Source organism: Lathamus discolor, chromosome 1 (genome assembly GCF_037157495.1).
Source record: "Lathamus discolor isolate bLatDis1 chromosome 1, bLatDis1.hap1, whole genome shotgun sequence".
In the NCBI taxonomy this organism is placed as follows: Eukaryota; Metazoa; Chordata; class Aves; order Psittaciformes; family Psittacidae; genus Lathamus; species Lathamus discolor.
Window position 1 is genome coordinate 121,800,486 of NC_088884.1, and position 21,920 is coordinate 121,822,405.

Genomic DNA, 21,920 nt, shown 5'->3' on the forward strand with positions numbered 1-21,920 from the left:
TTTACTTGAGGAGATTTTAATTTGCACCTTTTTTACTGTAAATGTTTTACTAAAACCTATCATGTCTTTGTTGTAATTTTGAGAATAAAGGCTTTGATGTTGGAGAAATATTAGAAAGGTATAATATATAATAGCAGAATTTTCTGTCTTGATTGTACTCAGTGTTTTGGAGATGAGATAATTTTATTTTACTAATACTTTGTTTTCCTGATGATTTAGGAGACTGATTTTTTTTGTGTTCCAAATTTCTCCTCTTCTTATATTAAGGGCTAATTCACTGTGCAAGTTTAATACCAAGACATCAATGACATTAGGTCTATTAGCTTGCCTGTGAATATTTGCATGATGCATTTACTGATTGCTTTTTTAACCAGCTCTCTTAGACTGGCACACATTACCAACACTGCAGTAATTACTGATATCTGGTTTGACTGAATTTTCTGTTTTTATTTTAATGATTTTATTTCAGAAGTGGAAACATTCAAAAAATCAAGTACTCTAAAGAAAAATATACTTCTGATTATTGTTTTCATGAATACTGAGGATTTGTTTCCAGTGGTTCATTCTTTATTTCCCACTTTCAGTACTAAAAGATAAGACAGCAGTTTTCATCTAGTGTCCATTCATAAAAGATAATAGAGTAAGAATAAATGTTCAAGTATTGAAAATTGTGTGTAGCTGGTGCAGTAAGTACCCAGTCTGCTTTACTTCTGTGTTTGGGGTATGCCTCTTAATCGAGAGCATCTAGAGCTCATTACGAGCACATAAAATGCTCTGGCAGATGGCCGGTGACTGCTTAACTAGATTATTAAGCAGGGTTATAGACAGTGCTGACAATGTAAGCAAGCAAGTTCCTGAATATTCTAAGTGTTACAACAATACAGTGCTAGTGGGCAGGATCTTCAGGCATTGAGATGTCTACCTGAGGCATGCTTGACATCCCAAGGTACTTCAGGGCTAATGTGTAATTGTGACAATGTTTATTCAATTAAAAGAATAAACTACCTATAGCTTTTAGCATACAGGTGATAACCAAAACAAGCAAAGGGGGACAGATTAATCTGCTGAAATAACATCCTATGGAGCATAAACTTGCAGAGCAATGTTCTTTCCAATTTCTTCTTGTGTAGTGCTTAAGTGCCTGAATGAGGTCCCAGTTCTGACCCGTCAAATTTTCACTGTTTCTGTTCCTCTCTGTTCTGAATTACTCTGTGTTTACGTTCTGAAATTTTTACAGCTTTCAATAACATTGAGTATGATTTCATGAAAACGTAATTTGCTAGGTACATCTTGGTTTGTAATATAAGCTTTTTTATCACAACTGTTACAAATGTTAGAGCTTGTAGGAATGGTACTATATCGAGTTTAAATCTTGAACGAATGCTGTAGTAGTCAGAATTTTAATGACTTATGGAGAGAATAATTCAAACTAGCTCTTTCACAACCAAGAATCTGTTCTTGCCAGTTTCATGACCTTTTTATGAAGTAACTTGGAAAATATCTCTGAGTTGGAAAGTATTTCTGCCCTCTGATGTTTGACTTGTTAGGAGTCCTTCCAGCACCTGGTGTTACTAGGCTACTGAGTCCAGAGCTGGAGGGAGAACACCACCTCTGTTGTTTAGGTCTTAGGGTAAATATTTCCTTTAAAAGAACTATTAATCTGTAATTATATGGAAGCCATTTCCACGTTTGTTTCTATTGAGACTTGCATAGTACTTTATAGATTATTTCATTTCAAGTGCTATCTAAAGGAGACTGCCAAGAAACCAATGACCAGAAGGTGGTCAGGGCAGCAGAGAATTCAGTTGAGTTATGTGCTTTCAAGTCCAGGTGCTGAATTTTGCACTGAGTTGATTATTTGACAGAATTAAAACATGTTGGACAGTAGTAATCACAAAGACCTGCAAATTCTTGCCACTGTGCATGCTTACGTTTGTTATCTCAGTTGAACCAAATGCACACAAGTAAGCATGTGCTGAATGTGATTCATTATTCCAGAGGTTTTAGTAGTGCTACATCTCATTTTGATGGAGAATGAGAATTAAACGTATTGCTTTCATTAAAATGAGGCTATTTCTAAAGATGTTTTAAAGGAAAATGATACATTACGGCTTGTTAGAATAGAATTGTAGAATAGTTGGGGTTGGAAAGGACCTTAAGATCATCTAGTTCCAGCCCACTTGCCATGAGCAGGGACACCTCACACTAAACCATCTACCCCAAGGCTCTGTCCAGCCTGGCCTTGAACACTGCCAGGGATGGAGCATTCACAACTTCCTTGAGCAACCCATTCCAGTGCCTCACCACCCTCACAGTAAAGAATTTCCTCCTTATATCCAATCTAAACTTCCCCTGTTTAACTTTTAACCTGTTACCCCTTGTCCTGTCACTATAGTCCCAGCGAATAGTCCTTCCCCAGCATCCTTATAAACCCCCTTCAGATATTGGAAGGTTGCTATGAGCTCTCCACGCAGCCTTCTCTTCTCCAGGCTGAACAGCCCCAACTTTCTCAGCCTGTCTTCATACAGGAGGTGCTCCAGTCCCCTGATCATCCTCGTGGCCCTTCTCTGGAGTTGTTCCAACAATTCCCTGTCCTCTTTATGTTGAGGACACCAGAACTGCACACAATACTCCAAGTGAGGTCTCACAAGAGCAGAGTAGAGGGGCAGGATCACCTCCTTCGACCTGCTGGTCATGCTCCTTTTGATACAGAATAGAACAGAGGAAGACACCAGAGATGGGTAGGTATTTGATATTTATTGGGTCTTTTAGTAGATGAACTTAAATCTGCCTTGTAGCTGAATATTTCGGAAGGTTTTTGAGCGTCTTATGTGATCAGGATTTTGAAATGTAAAACTGGAACATCTGGGCTACTGTAGACAAATGCTGTGAAGAACCAGTATGTGTGAGACATGTATAGAAACAAGTTATTTTTCGTGCATATTTTCTTTGATATGCTGTTAGTATTGATTCAGATTTATAGTTACAAACATGGTGTACAAGGACTGCAGATTGCTTTAAATCAAAATAAAATAATTATTTTCAGAAAATAAAACTTCAGTTTTATGTAGTATATGTGTAGTTATTTGGGGATCTGGGAATAGGAAGCTGCCCCTTCTAGTGGAATAAATAGCATGAAGATTTTAATACAAATGCTGAAGACTCTGAGAAAACCTGCAAACTCACTGGATCTTGGCAGTACGGAGGCTTATAAATGCTTCCTGATGTTTGAACTTTGAAAACCTCTGAAGTATCAAAGAACAGTCAGAAGCATGCTAGAAAATGTGAAGTCTTAAGTCTGGAAGTACTGTCTACCCTTATCAACAGTGACAGCCTAGTGATGTCATCAGAGGCTACTGCATAATTATGTAACTGAATTTTCCAAACAAAACAGTCAGTGACATGAAGTTACTTTGCCAAGTTCTGCCTTCAGCTGTTTGTGTCATTTTCAAAGTGGAGAGGTGTGCTGTCTGGCTGCAAGTCGTAGCTGCGTAAAAGGACTACGTCAAGGAAGCTGGGGAGGGAAGCATGATGGGAAGGCATTGCAATCCAGTCTCTGGATTTCCGTTTCTAGCTCCTGAATTCCTGTAAATCAAGCTCTCTTGCATTCTGGGAAATTAAATATAGATTCCCCAGGAAATCCCCTGCTCTCAGAGGTGTGATAATACAAGAGCCAAGATTTATAGTAGCTTTCTTAAAATCTTGTGCAACTAATTTCAGTGCAATTATGAGTAAGGTCAGTACATTGGTTGCTGTTTTGGCATTGGCTTTAAGTTTTGCACCGCATTAAGGCTGCTGCTAGAACCTGAGTATTCTGAAAACTTTATTAGTACGTAGCTCTGTCATAGTAGCTGTAAGAAAAGAATGTTAAATCTTGATACCTGAGTCCTTTTGTTGTTGTCTTCACAGAATAAGAATCCTATCTTCTGCTTATGATCTCTTGCTTTTCTTAGGTTTAGGCTCTTTCCGTTGCACTGCAGTCAAATGTTTTGAGTGCACATAGATACACAGGCATTAATCTAGTCCAAGTGCACTAACACAAGTTACACTGTAGTGCAGCCAGTGTTTTGAATCTGGTCATAGTCCTGTAGGCTCTGTAAAGGATGGATGGCAGTTTGTGTCACCAAGGTTTCATATATATAAGACAGAATGACTACATGTATTAATTTGTTTTGGTCTTCTGACTGCCTGTTAATGTGTGACTTCTGGGTTGACTTAGTTCTGATTCTTTGCAGGATAAATTGCCTGTGTCATCGTACTTTCTTCATAATAAATCTTGCTTTCTGTGACTTGGGAAAATGGATAGCTGTGCTGCAATTGGTATGCAATATAACTTTTACAGTCCTGAGTTTTATCCAGATGAATATCCAGAACATGGATAAGCCAAGCCAAAACCAAGTTTATTTACTTTCTACATCAAATTAACTGACAAGTGCTCCTGGCCCCTCACTTCAACTGTCGCTAGGCCAAAAAAACCCCAGTCTACCTCTAAGGATGCCTTTGGGGGACAGTCATAGTATCTATCCTACTTCAGCTAATTCTGGATGAATTGCTTGCATGGACTTAATATCCTTCTGCATACCCAGTCAGGGTTGTGTCCTGTCCACAAAAGAACCCTTTTAAGCACAATTTGCTGTTATCTCTTTGGCAGAAATATCTTTAGGAGGACAAATAATTGTTCCTAGATAGGTCTGTGGGCTGCCAGAGGTAGGCAGTATTCTAGCAGTGAAAGAAAGCTCCATAATTAGGCTTCGATTTATTCTCTAGAACTCAATTTTGATGTTTAAAAACTAAGTGTAAAATGGGAATGCAAAGAAAACCTTTCAAATGTGAGTATTCTACATTGGGTGAAATAGTATTTGCATTAGTTAGTGCTCATGTGGCTCAAAGAAATGCTTTGTGTTTCAGTATAGACTTCTTCTGTAGTTCCTTCTGTCGTTCATTACAGGCACAAAAGTACTGAAGAATGCAAATGCATTGTTGATGAACAAATGTCAAGCGTAGTACAGAAAACATGGGAATTTGATTGAAAGCCACCTGATGTTTAAATGGGATTGTGGAAAGCCAAGATCCTTAAAATGAAAGAATTGCACGTGTTTTTTGTAACAGCACTGTCTAGCAAAAGCTGGCTGCCAAATGGTTTTGTTGAGGCTTAATTCTAAACAACTGAAAGCATAGCAAGTGTTGAGAAGTGCAGGAGTTAAATATATTTTCATATGAAAGGAATAGATCAGTCTTTCATTTGTGAGGTTTTTTTGAGGGAAGCATGTGTGTTCTTGAGGAAGGAATGTGTTTGCTATATGTGTGGGTTTTTTTTTTTTCAGATGTTTTGTTCAAGACGATATTTAAATACTAGTAGTTGTAAAAACAAAGAGAATGAAAATCTATCCACGTTATTTGTTCTCGAAAACTGTTTTGGAAATATGATGTTTTGGTTGCCAATGAAAGCTTAAAAGAACACACAGTGTGTTTTGGGGAAGATACCTTGAATACAGACATATTTTGTAGTAACGTTATGCTATCGTGACAGCAATATTGAAGTGGGTTTTTGGATAATTAAGGAGTTGAGTTCGGTATTCAGTAGATATGCCTGATGCAAGTACCTTAGAAATTCTCTGACTGTAAAAAATAATTATCAAAGTACACATAAGCAAAAGGAAAATAAAGTATATTATAATTTATTATTATTATTGTATTGTTATAAGAAAAATAAGTATTCTTAAAGTCTGATTTATTTATTTTAATCAGCACTTTCAGCTGTGAAATGAACAGATGCCTCTTGAATATATATAAAGTCGGTAAAATATGATGTTCATGACAGATAAGTGAGCAGGAACAACTGTTGAAGAGCTAACTTGCAGAGAAAGTGGATAAACTTGTGAACTGGCAAAAAAAGATTAAACTGAATGAAAAGTCATGCTGTGTGTGATCAAATAAGAAAAAACCCTAAACTATTGCAGTTAAATATATAATCATTATAGTTGTTTGGTAAATGATTCAAAGGTAGATTCAAAAGTAGCATTAAGAATTTGAATATTAAGCATATTGACTGGTGCCTGTGAAAGCCAGTGGCTGCCTTTCTCTTTGGAGATAAAAGACCTCCAACGGGAAAAGCAAACTCAAGCCCTTTACAAATAGGTGATTTGACAGTGTTCATCAACTCTTAAAGAAAGGAAGTAAATTTTGCAAATCTAGTAATGTGCAAGCTTTTAAAATATTTGCTATTGATTAAATAATTTTTTATATTTGATTCAGTTATGCATGGAAATGGCTTTTTGTAAAAGTATAAACTTACCTTCTAGATTATTTTTGCTTTAAAGTTATAAAGCCTTTGACCCCAGATGAGGTTCTTTTCTGTGAACCTACACTTAAATACTTAATCAAAAAGCCAGTTTTTTTTTTGTTGTTGTTGTTTGTTTTTTTTTTTTTTCTGAAAACCCCTCAAAAACCAGCAGAAAACCCCAAACCCACAAAAAAAACCACACCCACAAAACTTCTTATGTAATGATACAATATGGTGTAATCCATACGGGAAAAATACAACTGACATCCTAATAGAGTTGCTTTGCAGCAGTGTGGGAAACCATGAAGTCTATAGCTATTGGTGAAAACATCTGTTTTAAAACCTTTCAACTCAGCAAATTAGTGTGTATTTATTTGTATTTAGAATGGCACCTATTAAAAACCAGTAATAGTAAAAAATCCAGCAGACTTTCAGCTCAGTAGCAATGCTGGTGGTATGCCTATCAACTTAGTACTCATTCTGGGGGGAGGAGTGCTTTAATAGATCATAGAATTGTAGATGTGTAACTTAGGTGCATGTTTATGCTTTTGAAGTGATATTTTCTTTTGAAGTGATGGTTTTCCTGAGTTTATCTGCTTTAACTGGGTCCTCTGTACTAATATACAGTGTTGATTTTTCTAGACTAACAGATTTAAGGGTATATAGGTCCATGTGAGAAGCAAGCATGTGAAGTGCACTTTGGGAACAGCAGCTTAGTGCACTTCAAGTATGTACATCAAAATGGTTTGTTGTTTTAGCTGTGACAGTGTATATCAGTATAAAGAAGTATTTCCTGATGACTTCCTTTTGAAGATATTAATTCTACACTGGTGGCTCTGGCTGATCAGTGTGGCTTTGCTGGTCAGGTCACAGGCTGGTAGAAAAGAAGTATGGGGTGTATCATCTTAATCAGTTCTTGTCTTCTTGGTCATAGGTAGTGTCCTCAGTTTCCTCTGTTAATTCTTCATGTTTCTGATGCTTGTCCTTTCTGTCATGGTTATATTACATAGTGTAAAATGGAAATGGAGCACATTTTTAGACTGACTGGTTTGCTGCTTTGCTCTCAGCTGTTTTAGGCCAGCTCCCTCCCCTTCTTCCTAACTTCAGCTTTTCTTTTAGAAAGCCTAATACACTGAGTGCTGAGGAAATGGCACTCTTTGTTTTGAGGACCCCGCTGTGTAGGTACTTCTTAAATTGAAGTTCTTCAAATGAAAACCACGCTGCTAGCATGTACATAGCGTACTTAGATTTAAGACTGGCTTTTAATACTATGCTGTCATTGTCATTAAAAGATGTGGGCTGTTCTTGCTTGAAGTTAAACTAATTGCTGTTAAAGACTTGAGACATGTAATTTTAAAAATGAAGGTGCTACAGATTAATTAAGTAATCTGCAGCTTTTAGTGTTGCTAGGGATGTGGTTTTCAGATGAGAATGCTTGTGCAGTTCATAACAGCGTACTTGAATCCAATTAGTGAGTTTCTTTGGAAGAAGTAGGAGTAGTAAAAATTGAAGTACAGATTTCGTAGTGTTGACTGTCGAAATGGCACAAGACTTCTATTGCAGGTATTTCTAGTAACCTTAAACCATTTTATTTTCCTGTCTAAACATTGCTTGAACTTATCCAAGAACAGTCTAAGTCTGTGGAAATGATTTTGTGTTACTCAAGGAGCAAGATCTGACTCTACAGTGGATTTAACTGGGTCTAGTTGATGAAGTCCTCGTCTAGTTCCTCTATAGGATGAAGAGAGGGGAAAGAAACTCTCTCTTTTATTGGGAATTTATTCTTGTGCCAGGAAAAGCCATGAAAGGAGCAGTGCATAGCAGCAGAAGATAAACTTAACAAGTCTAGATTTAGTCTAGGTTTACCATCTGCAGATGCAGCCAGTGCTGTCTTACGTTATGAGAAGGCAAACTGATGCTGAAAGGCAAGTTTCTGTCTTCAAGAAAGGGTGAATGAGATGGCTAGAATTGGGAAAGGAAGCCTCAATTATAGTGGGGAAGATGTTGCGGTCTCTTCAGCAAGAGGAAAGTAATGTATTTAACAGAATATAATCTAACAGTATATTTACTGTAGCTTGAGTTAATTTTAATAACTTTAAATTATATTTAATTAGATTTATGCTGTTACCAAATGGACAGATATATGCTTTTACAAAAGTGAAGGAAATTAATGAGACATTCTAATAATGTATGTATTTTTAGGTGGAAATTAGGATAGTTTGACAGAATTGCTTTATAAATGATTGAACTGTGGCTTTCTTCCATAATGTTGAGCATTTTTGCTTCTTTGTTCCTAATACAGCAAATTTGCTAGTGTTGTGGGTAACTTAAATCAAGTGTCTTAAATTGTGTGCTCTTTTCTTTTTCTTTTTTTATTCCAGCCCTGATGATATTGGTACCTGTTGGTATATCCTGCTCTCTGGTTCAGTCTTCATTAAAGAATCTATGTTTCTTCCAAGAAGCAGGTATGTCAGTTATGAATGTACTGTATTCTGTATTTTAAACATAAATCATGAAATGTAGAGAATTTTTAGAATTGAAAGGCAGTGTCTTGTGCTTAATGAAACAGAGAAGTACACATATAAACACACTCTGCCTACCTTTACTAGCTAGTTGTGGTAATAGTTTTATGCCCATAGCTAGAACTGAAAGTGCATCATTGTGGACAGTGTACAAACATCCAAAGTGTCATGCAGATGCTGTCAATTTAAAAATAAAACCACCAAATGCCTAACAAATGGAGTGAAGTTCTAAGAAATCTGTTCGTGTGAGTAATCAGACTTTGAATCGTAGGATGTAATAGAGCTTGTGATGCTTTCATGAGGCCTTACTTACTGCGTAGAAGTCTTCTATACGGTTTTTAGTGTATGCTTAAGTTTTGCTACTTCTGTTTAAGGTTGTGCTTCATGTGAATGGATTTGCAACAAAAAAAGATATTTTACATGATAAGTTTGAGTGCGAGATGCTCAAAATTCATATTGCTACAGTAAAAAATTTAATTATTTTGAGCTATGGAGTAATTACAAATGACTGCAAGGATTTCAGACTAAGGTGGCTGAGCTTGCTCCTTTTAGTGGAAGGAGAGCAGAATCACTTTAAAATGTTGGTTACATGCATATTCATTCAGACTGCTATAAAAGGCTCCTTTGAAGTAGATGGCATGTAATAAAATTTGTGAAAGGCGGAATGAAAGAATGACCTGTCTCTGTATGGTATGATGGGAATGAAAGCACTAGAAACTTCCTTAGAGTTTTAAGCAGTGGGAAACCACTTCAGAGCTAGTGTTGGTGGGCATATGAACAATTAGATGTTCAGATATGCCTTTCAGTGGGAGGGCAATGCTGGTCCTGTGACTTCCGTTTGATGGTGGCATGTTCTTGGTGTAAGCAAGTATCTTGTGTCTGTAAGAGGACAGGCACTGCTGATAAAATGGTATATTTGATGCACCCTCAAACAGTATATGCTAAAGCTGCAAAACTGGTTATTGTAAAAAGTAGAACAACAACAGATTATAGGATCTCTGCTGCTGGCAGATGGAAAAAAATTGTCCCGTATGTCACCCATGAACAGGCAACGTGTCAGGAAAAAGAGCTGGCAGAAAGTTCTATCTTGAAACGCCAGGGGAGGGGATGTATGATATCTGAATTAATGTAGGGTGATTGTATGCAGTCTGTGGCAGGAATATTCTGTTCCTTTGAATTGCAGCAGTGGTTGTGCTTCAGACATCTTTTGACACTTGATGAGAAGTGAGATTTAATAAGATAAATGATGAGCTTGAGAGTCTTCCTGGAAGAATGAACAGAAAATTGCAGGTCCTGTGACTCTAAGCAGAGCATTTCAGGGCTGTTCACCTGGAGATATTCAGAAATAATATCTGCAACAGTGTCTGAGATCTTGGTGAACTGCAAGTGTGGAATTAGAAAAAGTTTCATAGTTGCGGATGGAGACAAACAGCTGTCAAATCTGGTAGCTTGGGAGCCAAATGCAAGAGAGACAATCTGTTAATTAACAAAAATAACATAAGTCCATGAAAGCAAAATTAAGAAAGTCTAATTTAAAGAGGAAAGTTTTTCTGGAGATGAAACCCAGAGTCATTCTAGTGAGAGGCTTTGTGCTCAAAAGCTATAGTTACTGAAGGGTAGTTGAGGACCTTATTTAAATTTAAGGCAAGGCTAATCAGGAGTTTTACTTTGTAAATGAGAAAGCTGCAATATCTGGGCCTTGGGCTCATCTACAAATAGGAAACTTGGCAAAAGCGAGAAGGGCACCCAGGTTGAATTTCTGATTTGGAACACTGGTGGGTAATAAATGATAACCAAGGGGGCTGGAACTAGATGATATTTAAGGTCCCTTCCAACGCAAACCATTGTATGATTCAGTGGCCTTTTTTACTGTGGTTTTTTTTTGTGTTGCTGAGACTGATCAGCAGCAACACTAATGTAAAATGTTACAGCGCCCTATTAAACAGGGAGTAAGATCTCGTGAAAAGCTGCGGTCTGGAAAGAGCTGATAGTGATATTTTGAAATCTAGAGAGTAGAGTCAGAAGTAGGCAAAAGGCAGTTACTAGATAACCGTTTGCTTAAACTGAGTATTTACATTACAGGGAGTAATAATTTTAAGAGCCTTTTTGAGCATTGCATAATTTGGGAGTCTTGATGTCTTACTGCTGTTAAAATGAATTTATTGTGCTTCAGCAAATGGAGCAATAACCTGATGCATCATTAACTTCAGGTAATTAGAAGAGACCTAAACATTGCCAGGTAGAGATCATCTAATTTTGATCTTGTTTGGCGAAAACGTTGTCGTTTGAGTAAGCTTATTGTAAATTCATGTTTAAACTATTTTAGTGGTAGTTTGTTTTGGGTTTTTTCCACTTTAATTCATGATTAAACTATTTTAGTGGTAGTTTGTTTTGGGTTTTTTCCACTTTAATCCATTTTGTCTTTGCCCATCTAGAGCACCACTGGGAAATAATTTTGCCACTTGTAAAGCTTGTGAGTAAGAGAGCAGGATGGAGCTGCGAAGTCTGTGTAGGAGCAGAAAGCAAAAGAAGTATGTTGCTTTCTCCAAGTCTGAGTGACTCAGAAAATTCTTGTTTCCCTCAGTTTTCTTTTCCCAGAGCTTTTAAGTAATCCAACCTTCCTATTCCCAAACATCTTACCATCCAAAACTCCTAATTTTTTTTCTGTACCTTAAAATTATTCTTGCTTTTTTGGCAGCCTACCCTGTGTACCCACAGTAAATCCCTTTGCCATGGGATCTCTGAGCTGCATCCAGCCCTCCCAGTGGGATTTAGGAGCTGCTGGTGCTGCTCAGACTGCAGGCTTCCCCCTGCCTGTCCTTCTGGCTTTGTCAAGCTCAGCTTCATTGAATAATGGCTGGGCAGTAGCTGGTGAAATTTAAAATAAAATATGTTATATATCCCCCCCCCCCCCCTTGCCCATCTGAATTTCAAGAGCTTTTGCTGTTCTTGGTTGGATTTCACTCTTTTAAAATCTATGTCTGTACAAGGCAGGGTAAAAGTAGTACTTACTTAGGGCAATTCAGATAGCCTTAGTGAATAAATCTCTGCAATCTTGGAGGTGTTTTCAGAGTCCTGTGCCGATTTCCGTCCTACTCTGAACTTCATGGCTATTGGCATGTGAGCCTATAAGGAAAAGAATGGAGTGCTATTATCAGATTTATAGCTGAAATGTAGAAGTACCTTAGTGCATTTGACTGCAAATGTTCAACATATTACTTGTATTTGGGTATTGTATTAGCCTCTATTGGCTAATCTAGTTGCATTAGTTTCAGATACAGCATCCTCTGGTTGGTGGATAACACTGTAAATGCTCCTTTGTTGTGTATTATGTCAGGTAAACTTTTCTTTTTTTTCCCCAAATCCATTGTCTCCACATCTTTGATTCCAAGTGTTAGATACCGTTTAAAATTCTTTGGGGAAAGGCAGTGATGACTAGGTTTGGCAGACAGATAATATATAGTTGGGGAAGAAAAATGTCTTAAAAGTAACAAAGAAACCCCAAACAACCAAGCTGTCTGAAAGCATAAGAAATGACCACTCCCCTGCCTTCCCACCCAGACAGAAATAAATAATAGTATAGCTGTCAAAAACTAAGCAGCTTTGTAATGTACTATATAGAGTCAAATAGTTGGTAGTTGCAATAGTTTAAAATGAGTGCCATAGCTGTCAATTTTGCCAAAGTTACATAATCTTGTAGACTTGTAGAACTGCTTTTAACTAGTTACTTGACAAGTCTTTAAGTCAAAACTAAAAAAAAAAAAAAAGTCTTCAAGATGGAATATTGGAATAAGTGAAATCCTAAATTGAGTATCTTGCTTTGCAAACTTTAACATCTAAACCATGTCTGTTTTGTGAAAATAGCATCAGTGTTGTTTTATTTCCCTTCTGAAATATAGTTTAGTCTAGATAGAATTTGTTTAAATGCCAAGCCATCAGCTGGCAAATAGTGTTCCAAAGGTAAGGCTTGATTTTATTCAGTTAACTTACTATTTTTGGAAAACTTGGAATTCAGAGTTTTAAAGAATTTTGACCTGAGCAATTAAAGTTAACATTTTTTTTTGAGACATAAAGTAAAGCTTAATCTTGTTCTCCTATTTAATTTTTGTGGATTGCAACAGTGAAATTTATTCTGACAGTTTAATGTGAGGAAGATTTTCTTCTACCCCCATATCTTACTATTAACAATTTTCATACTTATTCCTTTTCTTTAACGTATCAGGCACATATTATGGTGAAACTAAACATTCCTTAGTTCTCCACTCCCACCACAACCACCAAGCTAGCACAAATTAACTCTTGCTCCCACTGCTGTTTCCCTTGAGTATCTGTACCCTGAAGCAGTTCACATGGTACAATGAGGTTTATTTATGAAGTCTAGAAAATAAATGAGTAAAAAATACAACTCCCAGAAGGTTGTCCTGGCTCTCCTGTGTATCTTTTGGAATTGCCTCCAGCATCTCTTGGTCTGCTTCATGCTCTCATCACATTTGCTCAGCTGCTCGGACTTTCCGTGTGGTTTTAGTTCTAGGACTTTGCTTCCAGTGTAAATTTTACCATGGTCTTTCATCTTATTTGACTTGGAGCTGCACTACAAAACATCTCCTAGATCTCCCACAGCAAACTTTCTGCTTGTCTGTGGCCTCCACAACTGGAGGATGTAACTAACTCTTAGCAGCAACATAATACAGAATTGCTGGGCAGTCTTTGTCAGACCGGTAGGCTCTGAAAAGTGCCTGTATCTTTTCTGCTTGTCTCATAGATTTCTTCCCAGGCTGTCTGGGTGGTGTGTACTGTGCTGCTCAGGCATGCTGTGGTACCAACTTGCCATGTGCAAACCTGGTTTTGCTGTTGTCTTTTACTACTCACTTATCTATACTCTTTTCCTTCCTTTAGGCTCTTTGCCTTCCTTACTGCCACACCCGACCAGTTGTCCCCTCACCACTTCATGTGGTGATGGAGAGCTGTTCTCCCTTTAGCAGGTTCACAAATTTTACATATGGGAGCAATTATTTAAGCTTTTTCCTCTAATTAAAAGATTGAGTTTTGAAGTTAAGAGAGCATCTGTTTTTTCTGTCTTCAAAATTAAAAGGGATGTATCTCTTTAAATATTGATGATTTAGCCCTCTGGTCTTTCCTATACTAAAACAACTTGAAAAATGGAATGGAATATCATATTCTCTTGGAGAGCCATTGAAGAAATTATGGACTTGTTTTGAATGAGTATAAAGCAATAACAGAATTCAATTTGTGCAGAAATTATTTGTCCTTGTCCAAGTGTGTCCAATTAACTTAAAGTAACTTATCTCAGAAGAAAGCTTAAGGATTTTGGCTTGGGTATGTTTCTTTTTTGGTGGTGATGTTTGGTTTGATTTTATGCTTTTGTTGTTTTAGTTTTTTTTGTTTCACGTTTTGACAGGTAATGCATGTGAGTATAATGGTGCAGGAGCAGAGCTTTTGGCTATGTACATGCATTTGCACAGTTTTATATCCTGAAACAGACATCCTATTTTTTTCTGATGCCTGGGACATGCTGTTTGGTGTGGTTTACATATATGTAACTAATGATATGTTTATATTTTTAATAGAGAACTGTCTTTGGTTGATCTTTCAGTAAGTAAAGTTATATTGATAGCTTTAATTACAATGATAAAAACCATTTCTCAGTGTATGACCCTAATATATTTGCAAGTTAGTGTTTATTAATAATGGCTATTCCTGGATGAAACTTAGAGCAAAACTGGTGTAACCAACGTATACAAGTATTTAAAGCAAAATCCCCTAGAAAGTTTTTGGGTTTTGTTTTTTCACCTCAAGCAGGAAACTGAGAGTTTTAGAACAATAATTTGAAAGAGACTTAGGATTGTATTTTTGGGAGCTGCTAGCTGAGTTATTTAAGCTGCAGAGGGAGTTGTTCGAGAGCTATGCTAAGCTTATTCAACTTTTCCCTGTTTCTGAGTTTTGCTTATGGCTAAGGATTAACGTCATCATGATGGAAACATGAAGACCATACATGGGATCTTTGTAAAGAAAAATAACTCCCCAGGCTATGGTTTCAAGTGTATTTAAGAAATTACTTGAAACCGTATGCTTTGGATTTATTTTGCCTTCAGAACTCTTGCTCTTTAATATAAAGCTTTATTTATTTATTTATGCTGCTAGCTGCTGCTGCTGGATTTTACCATGACTTATATGTTGCTTTTTATTTCTGTATCCAGCTAGTGCGGTTCTGAAGCCATGCTCACCACTGTTGCTGTGGCATCATGGTATTGTTGTGGGCTGACCCCTGGTGCCCTCTTATCTTCTGTCTGGTTTGAATGCCTCAGTCAATGCATTTCAGTCAGTCAGTTGAAGCTGAAGCATGAAAGAGTGTGATGTAACAGTCTAATCTGGGAAAGACTGAGATAATAAACTGAAGAGGGGAGTTGGGAGAAGTAGTGGAGATGTTAGTCCATTTATGACTGAGTGTCTACCATGAACTTCTAATGGATTTTAAACAGACATTGAGAAAGTAACACTAATTGCTTTGTACCATCTGAATCTACCTAAAGACTACGTATGTCCTCTTGGGTAGAAATGTTTCCTTTTACCTGCAAGCACAAAATTAGACTATCACAGTGCATGCAACTGTGATTACTTTTTTAGACTTAAACTCCTGGAGAAAATAAAAGCTTGTTTACAAGATTAACCATTCTATTGGGAGTGCCTGATCTTGCTGTCTGCTTTGAACTTGTTCATCTCCTGTTGGTATCATAGCCAGTGTTACTAGTGAACCCCAGAGCTCACTGATAGGCGGCATTGCCTTATTCTTTGCGAGGTACTGGAGGAACTGGAGCTGCCATGGGTCTGTCGCTGACCTCAGCTCCCTGATGGCTGGCTAGCAGGGAGGGCATGCAGGGAGGATTTCGAGATGTCTGAGTCTGGCTTGACACAGCTACAGACAGCTCTGGCTGTAGCTGAATTAGCTGAGCCATAAATTAACAGGTCCTTGTCTTGTCACATCACCTGCTGTTACAGCAAAGTTCATGGTGCAGAGCACATGCTACTTGTAGCAGTAATGTCATCTGAAACTTTTTTAACTGTTAAGAAGTTGGTGTACAGGTTTTTTAAAATATGAATAGTTACTTTTACAGCTAAATGAATTTGGTATTACATACATTTTGCTTTATCCTACCCAGTTTGTCTTCTGCTGAATAATATAAGAGTTCATTGGGGTTTGAATTTGATCATCTTCCACATGTGCCTACAGTATCTGGGGTATTGGGAAACAGACGAGGACACAGTTCCTGAATGATGAGATTGGGTTGTGTCTGGCATTGTTCCTGTCAAAACAATTATTTCAACACTACTGGAATTTCGCTCTTATTCAGCTGATAAAATGTTAAGGGGATTAATCTATTACGCTGGCATCTTTTGAAAATAAATGGAAATCTAGTGTAGTGGGTCTAGTGCTACCAGGCTTTCTTCCAAGTTTGTAATGGGAGATAGAGGGTAACAACAAAGCAGGAAGTGTCAAATGACCTGAATAACTTCTAAGTGGGCCTGAATATTTCTGATCCCTCTTAAGGTGGGGTAGATTTTCAGGGATGGAAATACTCATGGTAGGAGAAAAGTCAACTTTAGAAGCCCTCAGAAATGCAATCATTGTGCTAGTTTGTAGGTGTATATCCCAGAGTTACAGATTTCTCTTTCCATATGGAAGACCTGATGATGGACTTGATATGGTCTGGATCACCTTCTGATGCTCAGGTGTGTTGGTAGAATGTTCAGAAAAACTTCATACATTGGCTGTTCTTATATTGTGTTTTACTCAAGTCAGTATCTTCCCCATTGAAACTGCAGTTGTCTAAAAATACTAAAAAGCTAAATGCGTGTATTTTAATGACAAAATTATGTTTAGGAATTTGTGATACGGAACATAGAAACAATGTAACTGTATAAATCCAAATCACTGCTCTTATGACAAGTCTTGCCTGTGAACCAACTTATTTTTCACACTTGCTGTACGGATTAAGTATACTCAAAATTTTTCAGTATGATGTAAGTATGGGATAGAGCCAATGCGAAAGGAAAACAAAATCTGTGTAAACATGGATAGTAGAATTTTTATGTGTAAGCATGAATATATCTTAATAGCTCGGAGTAACTGAAAAAGACCTTAAGGAAAAATTAAAATTAAGTAGAGTAGTTTAACAGACTAGATTCATGGGGGGTAATCTTTTAGGAGAAAGAAACCGGAGAAAGGAGAGAATCCGTTAAGGTAGCTGATAGAGGAATCTATGACATCAATGAATGATGCCAACTCTGGCATCCCAGGTTTTTAAATGTTAGAAAGCCAGGGTTAAAATTATAGCTAAGTAGTGTTGACAAAGGTGCTGAAATTGAGATGGGGGGAGAAGGTTGTCTTTTTCTGGAGGGGTGGGTTCTGTTGGTTTCTTTTTTCCTAGGAATGTTTTAGAATGCTCTCTAGGATGGATAGGATGGGAAACACATTCATTCCACTGAAACGTTTTTTTCCTAAAGATATTCTTACTGAAAATTTTTGTGCTGCTTAGATGATATGTTTCTAAAATGTGCTAAAACAAAAGCTGTCCTTGAAAACGTATGTTTTTTATTGCTAACTCCACTCCTTAATGTATTTTGTGTTTCATTGGTTAGAGACACCTTTCTAATCCCAGCATTAGAGTTTCAAATGGAACATGTCACAATTTAAAGTAATTGAGAACAGCAAGTAATCAATCTTGTAAGCATTGTTCATGTTTGCTTTTTGCTGTTATTGTTCCTCCATACATTATAATTGTGATATTTATTTAATTTCAACAGTTCTCACTTATCCTGGTATCTTTCTTCTAAAATTTCAGGCTTGAGTTTAGTGTTGCAAGCCTGTTATCTGAAATGATAATAAAGTTCTTGAATGCTATGAGGGTGTGGAAAAAAATGAGAGCTGTTTCTGAGAAGTTGAGGGGAAAATTATAGAATCATAGAATAGTTAGGGTTGGAAAGGACCTCAAGGTCATCTAGTTCCAATCCCCCTGCCATGGGCAGGGACACTTCACACTAAACCGTCTCACCCAAGGCTTTGTCCAACCTGGTCTTGAACACTGCCAGGGATGGAGCATTCACAACCTCCCTGGGCAACCCATTTCAGTGCCTCACCACCCTAACAGGAAAGAATTTCCTCCTTATATCCAATCTAAACTTCCCCTGTTTAACTTTTAACCCATTACCCCTTGTCCTATCACTACAGTACCTAGTGAATAGTCCTTCCCCATCATCCTTATAAACCCCCTTCAGCTACTGGAAGGCTGCTATGAGGTCTCACGCAGCCTTCTCTTCTCCAGGCTGAACAGCCCCAACTTCCTCAGCCTGTCTTCATACAGGAGGTGCTCCAGTCCCCTGATCATCCTCATGGCCCTCCTCTGCACTTGTTCCAGCAGTTCCCTGTCCTTTTTATGTTGAGGACACCAGAACTGCACACAATACTCCAGGTGAGGTCTCACGAGAGCAGAGTAGAGGGGCAGGATCACTTCCTTCGACCTGCTGGTCATGCTCCTTTTAATGCAGCCCACGATACGGTTGGCTTTCTGGGCTGCGAGCTCACACTGCCGGCTCATGTTCATTTTCTCATCGACCAGCACCCCCAAGTCCTTCTCCGCAGGGCCGCTCTGAATCTCTTCTTTGCCCAGTCTGTAGCTGTGCCTGGGATTGCTCCGACCCAGGTGTAGGACCGTGCACTTGTCATGGTTGAACTTCATAAGGTTGGCATCAGCCCACCTCACAAGCAAGTTGAGGTCCCTCTGGATGGCATCCCTTCCCTCCAGCGCTTCAACCGAACCATACAGCTTGGTGTCATCGGCAGACTTGCTGAGGGCACACTCAATCCCACTGTCCGTGTCAGCGACGAAGGTGTTAAACAAGACCGGTCCCAACACCGATCCCTGAGGGACACCACTCATTACTGGTTTCCAGCTGGACATCGAGCCATTGACCACAACTCTGTGTTTGGCCATCCAGACAGTTTTTTATCCACCGCGTGGTCCATCCATCAAATTGATGTCTCTCCAATTTAGAGAGAAGGATGTTGTGTGGGACAGTGTCAAACGCTTTGCGCAAGTCCAGGTAGATGACATCAACTGCCTTACCCTTGTCCATGAGTTCCATAGCCCCATCATAGAAGGCCACCAAATAGGTCAGGCAGGATTTCCCCTTAGTGAAGCCATGCTGGCTGTCACCAAGCACCTTGTTGTTTTTCATGTGCCTTAGCATGCCTTCCAGGAGAATGTGCTCCAAGATTTTGCCAGGCACAGAGGTGAGACTGACTGGTCTGTAATCCCTGGGTCTTCCATTTTCCCCTTCTTGAAAATGGGGGCTATATTTCCCTTTTTCCAGTCGTCACCTGACTGCCATGATTTTTCAAATATGATGGCCAGTGGCTTAGCAACTTCATTCGCCAGCTCCTTCAGGACCCGCGGATGGATTTCATCATCCCATGGACTTGTGCACATTCAGGTTTTTAAGATGGTCTCGAACCAGATCCTCTCCTACAGTGGGCCCAAGGTCTTCAGTCCCTGCAAAAAAAAAATTTTCTGTAATGAAGTTCATGGCTGTTTCCAAGTTAAATGTGAGACCTGTTATACCTGGATATTCACTACTACTTATGTGTTTAATTAAAAATATCAGAAGAAAGCTTGCTCTTTCACAGTTGATACTGCAGTTGGTGAGATAATCTGTTCTGCAATCTGGATTTAAGGTTCCTTCTGGTTATTAGTATTGAAGGTTTTGCGCTTTTGTACAAATCTGCAAAATATCAAGAAGCTCCTTGGTTACCTTAGAAAACTACACTGAGGTTCCTGCTGAGGGCAAAAGAAAGATTGTGTTTGTTTTACATGCTGTCAGGGTCTCTGGGCAAGTTTTATGAGTGTAATGAACTGAGAAATTCTGGTCATTGTTCACCCCAAAATAACAACAAAATGAACTATGTGCAAAAGTCAAAATTATTGTTTTGATTGTTAGCATGATTCTGCTACTGTAATTCTTCAACAAATGGTGTTTTTAACAAAATGTTTTTCCATACTGTAGGAGACTAAAATGTCTGAGAGGTTTTTTGGTTTTTTTTTTGGGTGACGCTACAATTTTTAAATGTTTCTGAAAGATAAATCCAGGGACACTAGACATAAAACAACATGTTAAAGGAGGGATAACTTATTTTAACATTATAATCTAAATAGCTAAAAATTATAACACTTACTTCACTGCTTCGTTGTTTTTGTTTTTACTCCTCTACAGTTATACGGAAATCATTACAAAGATATCTTGAATAAATGTACTAATAAGATTTATGGAAACTAGTTATTGAGGGCGTGTTTAACCCTCCATATGAATGAACTGCTTGTATTGAATGAGTTAGGAGTGTAAGTGGGGTGGAAAATGTCAATATGTATGGTCTTATTTTACTACTACAACCCTGGTTGATACATCAAGTCATTAATTTTTAATATTTGTAAAAAAAGTGTCCATTTCTAATTATGAAAATCTATAGGAGGATTTTAAAAAGCTTACTATATATTTTTCAGGAGGGGAAAAAAAGTCTTCATTTAAGATTTAACATCTAAAGGCTTTATGTGAGGTTGGAAAAATACTCCTCTGTTTTAATGAATTTCATGAATGTTAATAAGCCACACTGTGTTCAGACAAGGTCTTGCCTCTTAAGTAATGTTTTCCTACTACTTCTCGTTCTTTGGAACCATTATGTAGATCTTGTGATGTCAGAGTAATCTCTAGGGCAACACAGACATCATTAAGATGAAGCATGAGCAAAGCTGTCTTTATTGAAACCATTTATGAAAACACGTTTTTTTAAATAGGAAGGAATATTAAAAAAAAGAAAGGTTAGGGAAAAAGCTTTCACCTTTGAATGTTTTCCAAGGTAAAATGAGAACTTCAAATTTAAAAATAAGGAGTTTTTTTTTTTTTTTTTTTTAAATAAGGATCTTTTCTGTCAGTTGTTCCAATGAGGTACCTGCCTTCTAGCTTTCTGTACTAGGGAGGCTGCAAAGTTGAACTGTGGCAACAAGCTAAATTTTGTTAATGCCACTGCTACATCCAGCTTTGTTTGTTTATATATGTGTGTATAGTTGACAAACACAGATCTTGATTTTCATAAATGCATTTCTCTTGTTCATGAAAGGGTCATAAAGGACCCTAAGTTCTGCCGTACTCAGTCTTGCAACTCACTATGTTGTTAAAATTAATGACACTTTTCAAAGCAGTAGTTTCTACTAAGAGAAAATGACGATCACAAGGCATATGCTTCAGGGGCTGGCTGGCGGGACCTTCTCCGGAAGCAAACCTCCAGAATTTACCCAATTTCAAATTATTCGCTGGGGGGTTTCAGGAACTTCTTTTGAAGTGCTTTCAGTAGTCAGCTGTAGATTATCAGATTAATGCAACATCTGATCTGGGTTGCATTTACATAAGAAATAAAGAAATCCCTACAAGTATTGTGTAGATAAAGTACTCCAGTCTGTCATCTCTAAGGATGCTAACTAAATGTGTTCAAAATACTGAAGAAGTTTACTAAAGCTTTCAGCTGGAGTGCAAATTAGCTTTCACACATTTTTAGCAGGAATTATTTAAAGCATTAATATGCTATAAATGTGCTTATCATGTAAATTTTGTGTCCTTCACATGGACCGGTTAGTTGTCAGGTGTTCTGTTTTAGCGTGCTGGGTTCTTCCTACTGGAGCAGTGGGGTTATTGCCCTTGACACTGTGATCCTTGTTCTGGCAGAGGGTAGTTGGGTCCCAAGTCCAGCAAGGAGCTGCAGTGACCATTGAGGCTTTTTTTTTTTTAATCTTGAGAAACATCCCTCCCAAAGTGTTATGAAGTGGCATGTACTTAGCTGTGAGGTTGCAAGTGAGTCCGTTCCCTGACACATGAGCTGTTGTATCTGAGACTGTAAGCATCTAAGCTATTGTATGACCCTGGATAAGTCTAATCATCCTTATCCATGGTATGTAGTGAGCTCATGTCTCCAGGATTTGCAAACAGTGACAGGTCTGCAAACGCCTCTTCAACTCAGATTACAGTTGCCAGCATTTCAGTTTTCCTTTCAG

The 21,920-nt window shown here is 38.0% G+C and overlaps 1 protein-coding gene across 7 annotated transcripts in view; it reads left to right on the forward strand.

Moving 5' to 3' along the window:
- RAPGEF2 (Rap guanine nucleotide exchange factor 2) overlaps positions 1 to 21,920 on the forward strand; it is a 193,083-nt gene that overhangs the window by 71,102 nt on the left and 100,061 nt on the right. For all 7 annotated transcript variants that reach the window (XM_065693582.1, XM_065693572.1, XM_065693517.1 and 4 more), the window contains exon 4: positions 8,665 to 8,748. In XM_065693582.1, coding sequence (XP_065549654.1) covers positions 8,665 to 8,748 — 84 coding nt within the window. The remainder of the gene's footprint in view (positions 1 to 8,664; positions 8,749 to 21,920) is intronic.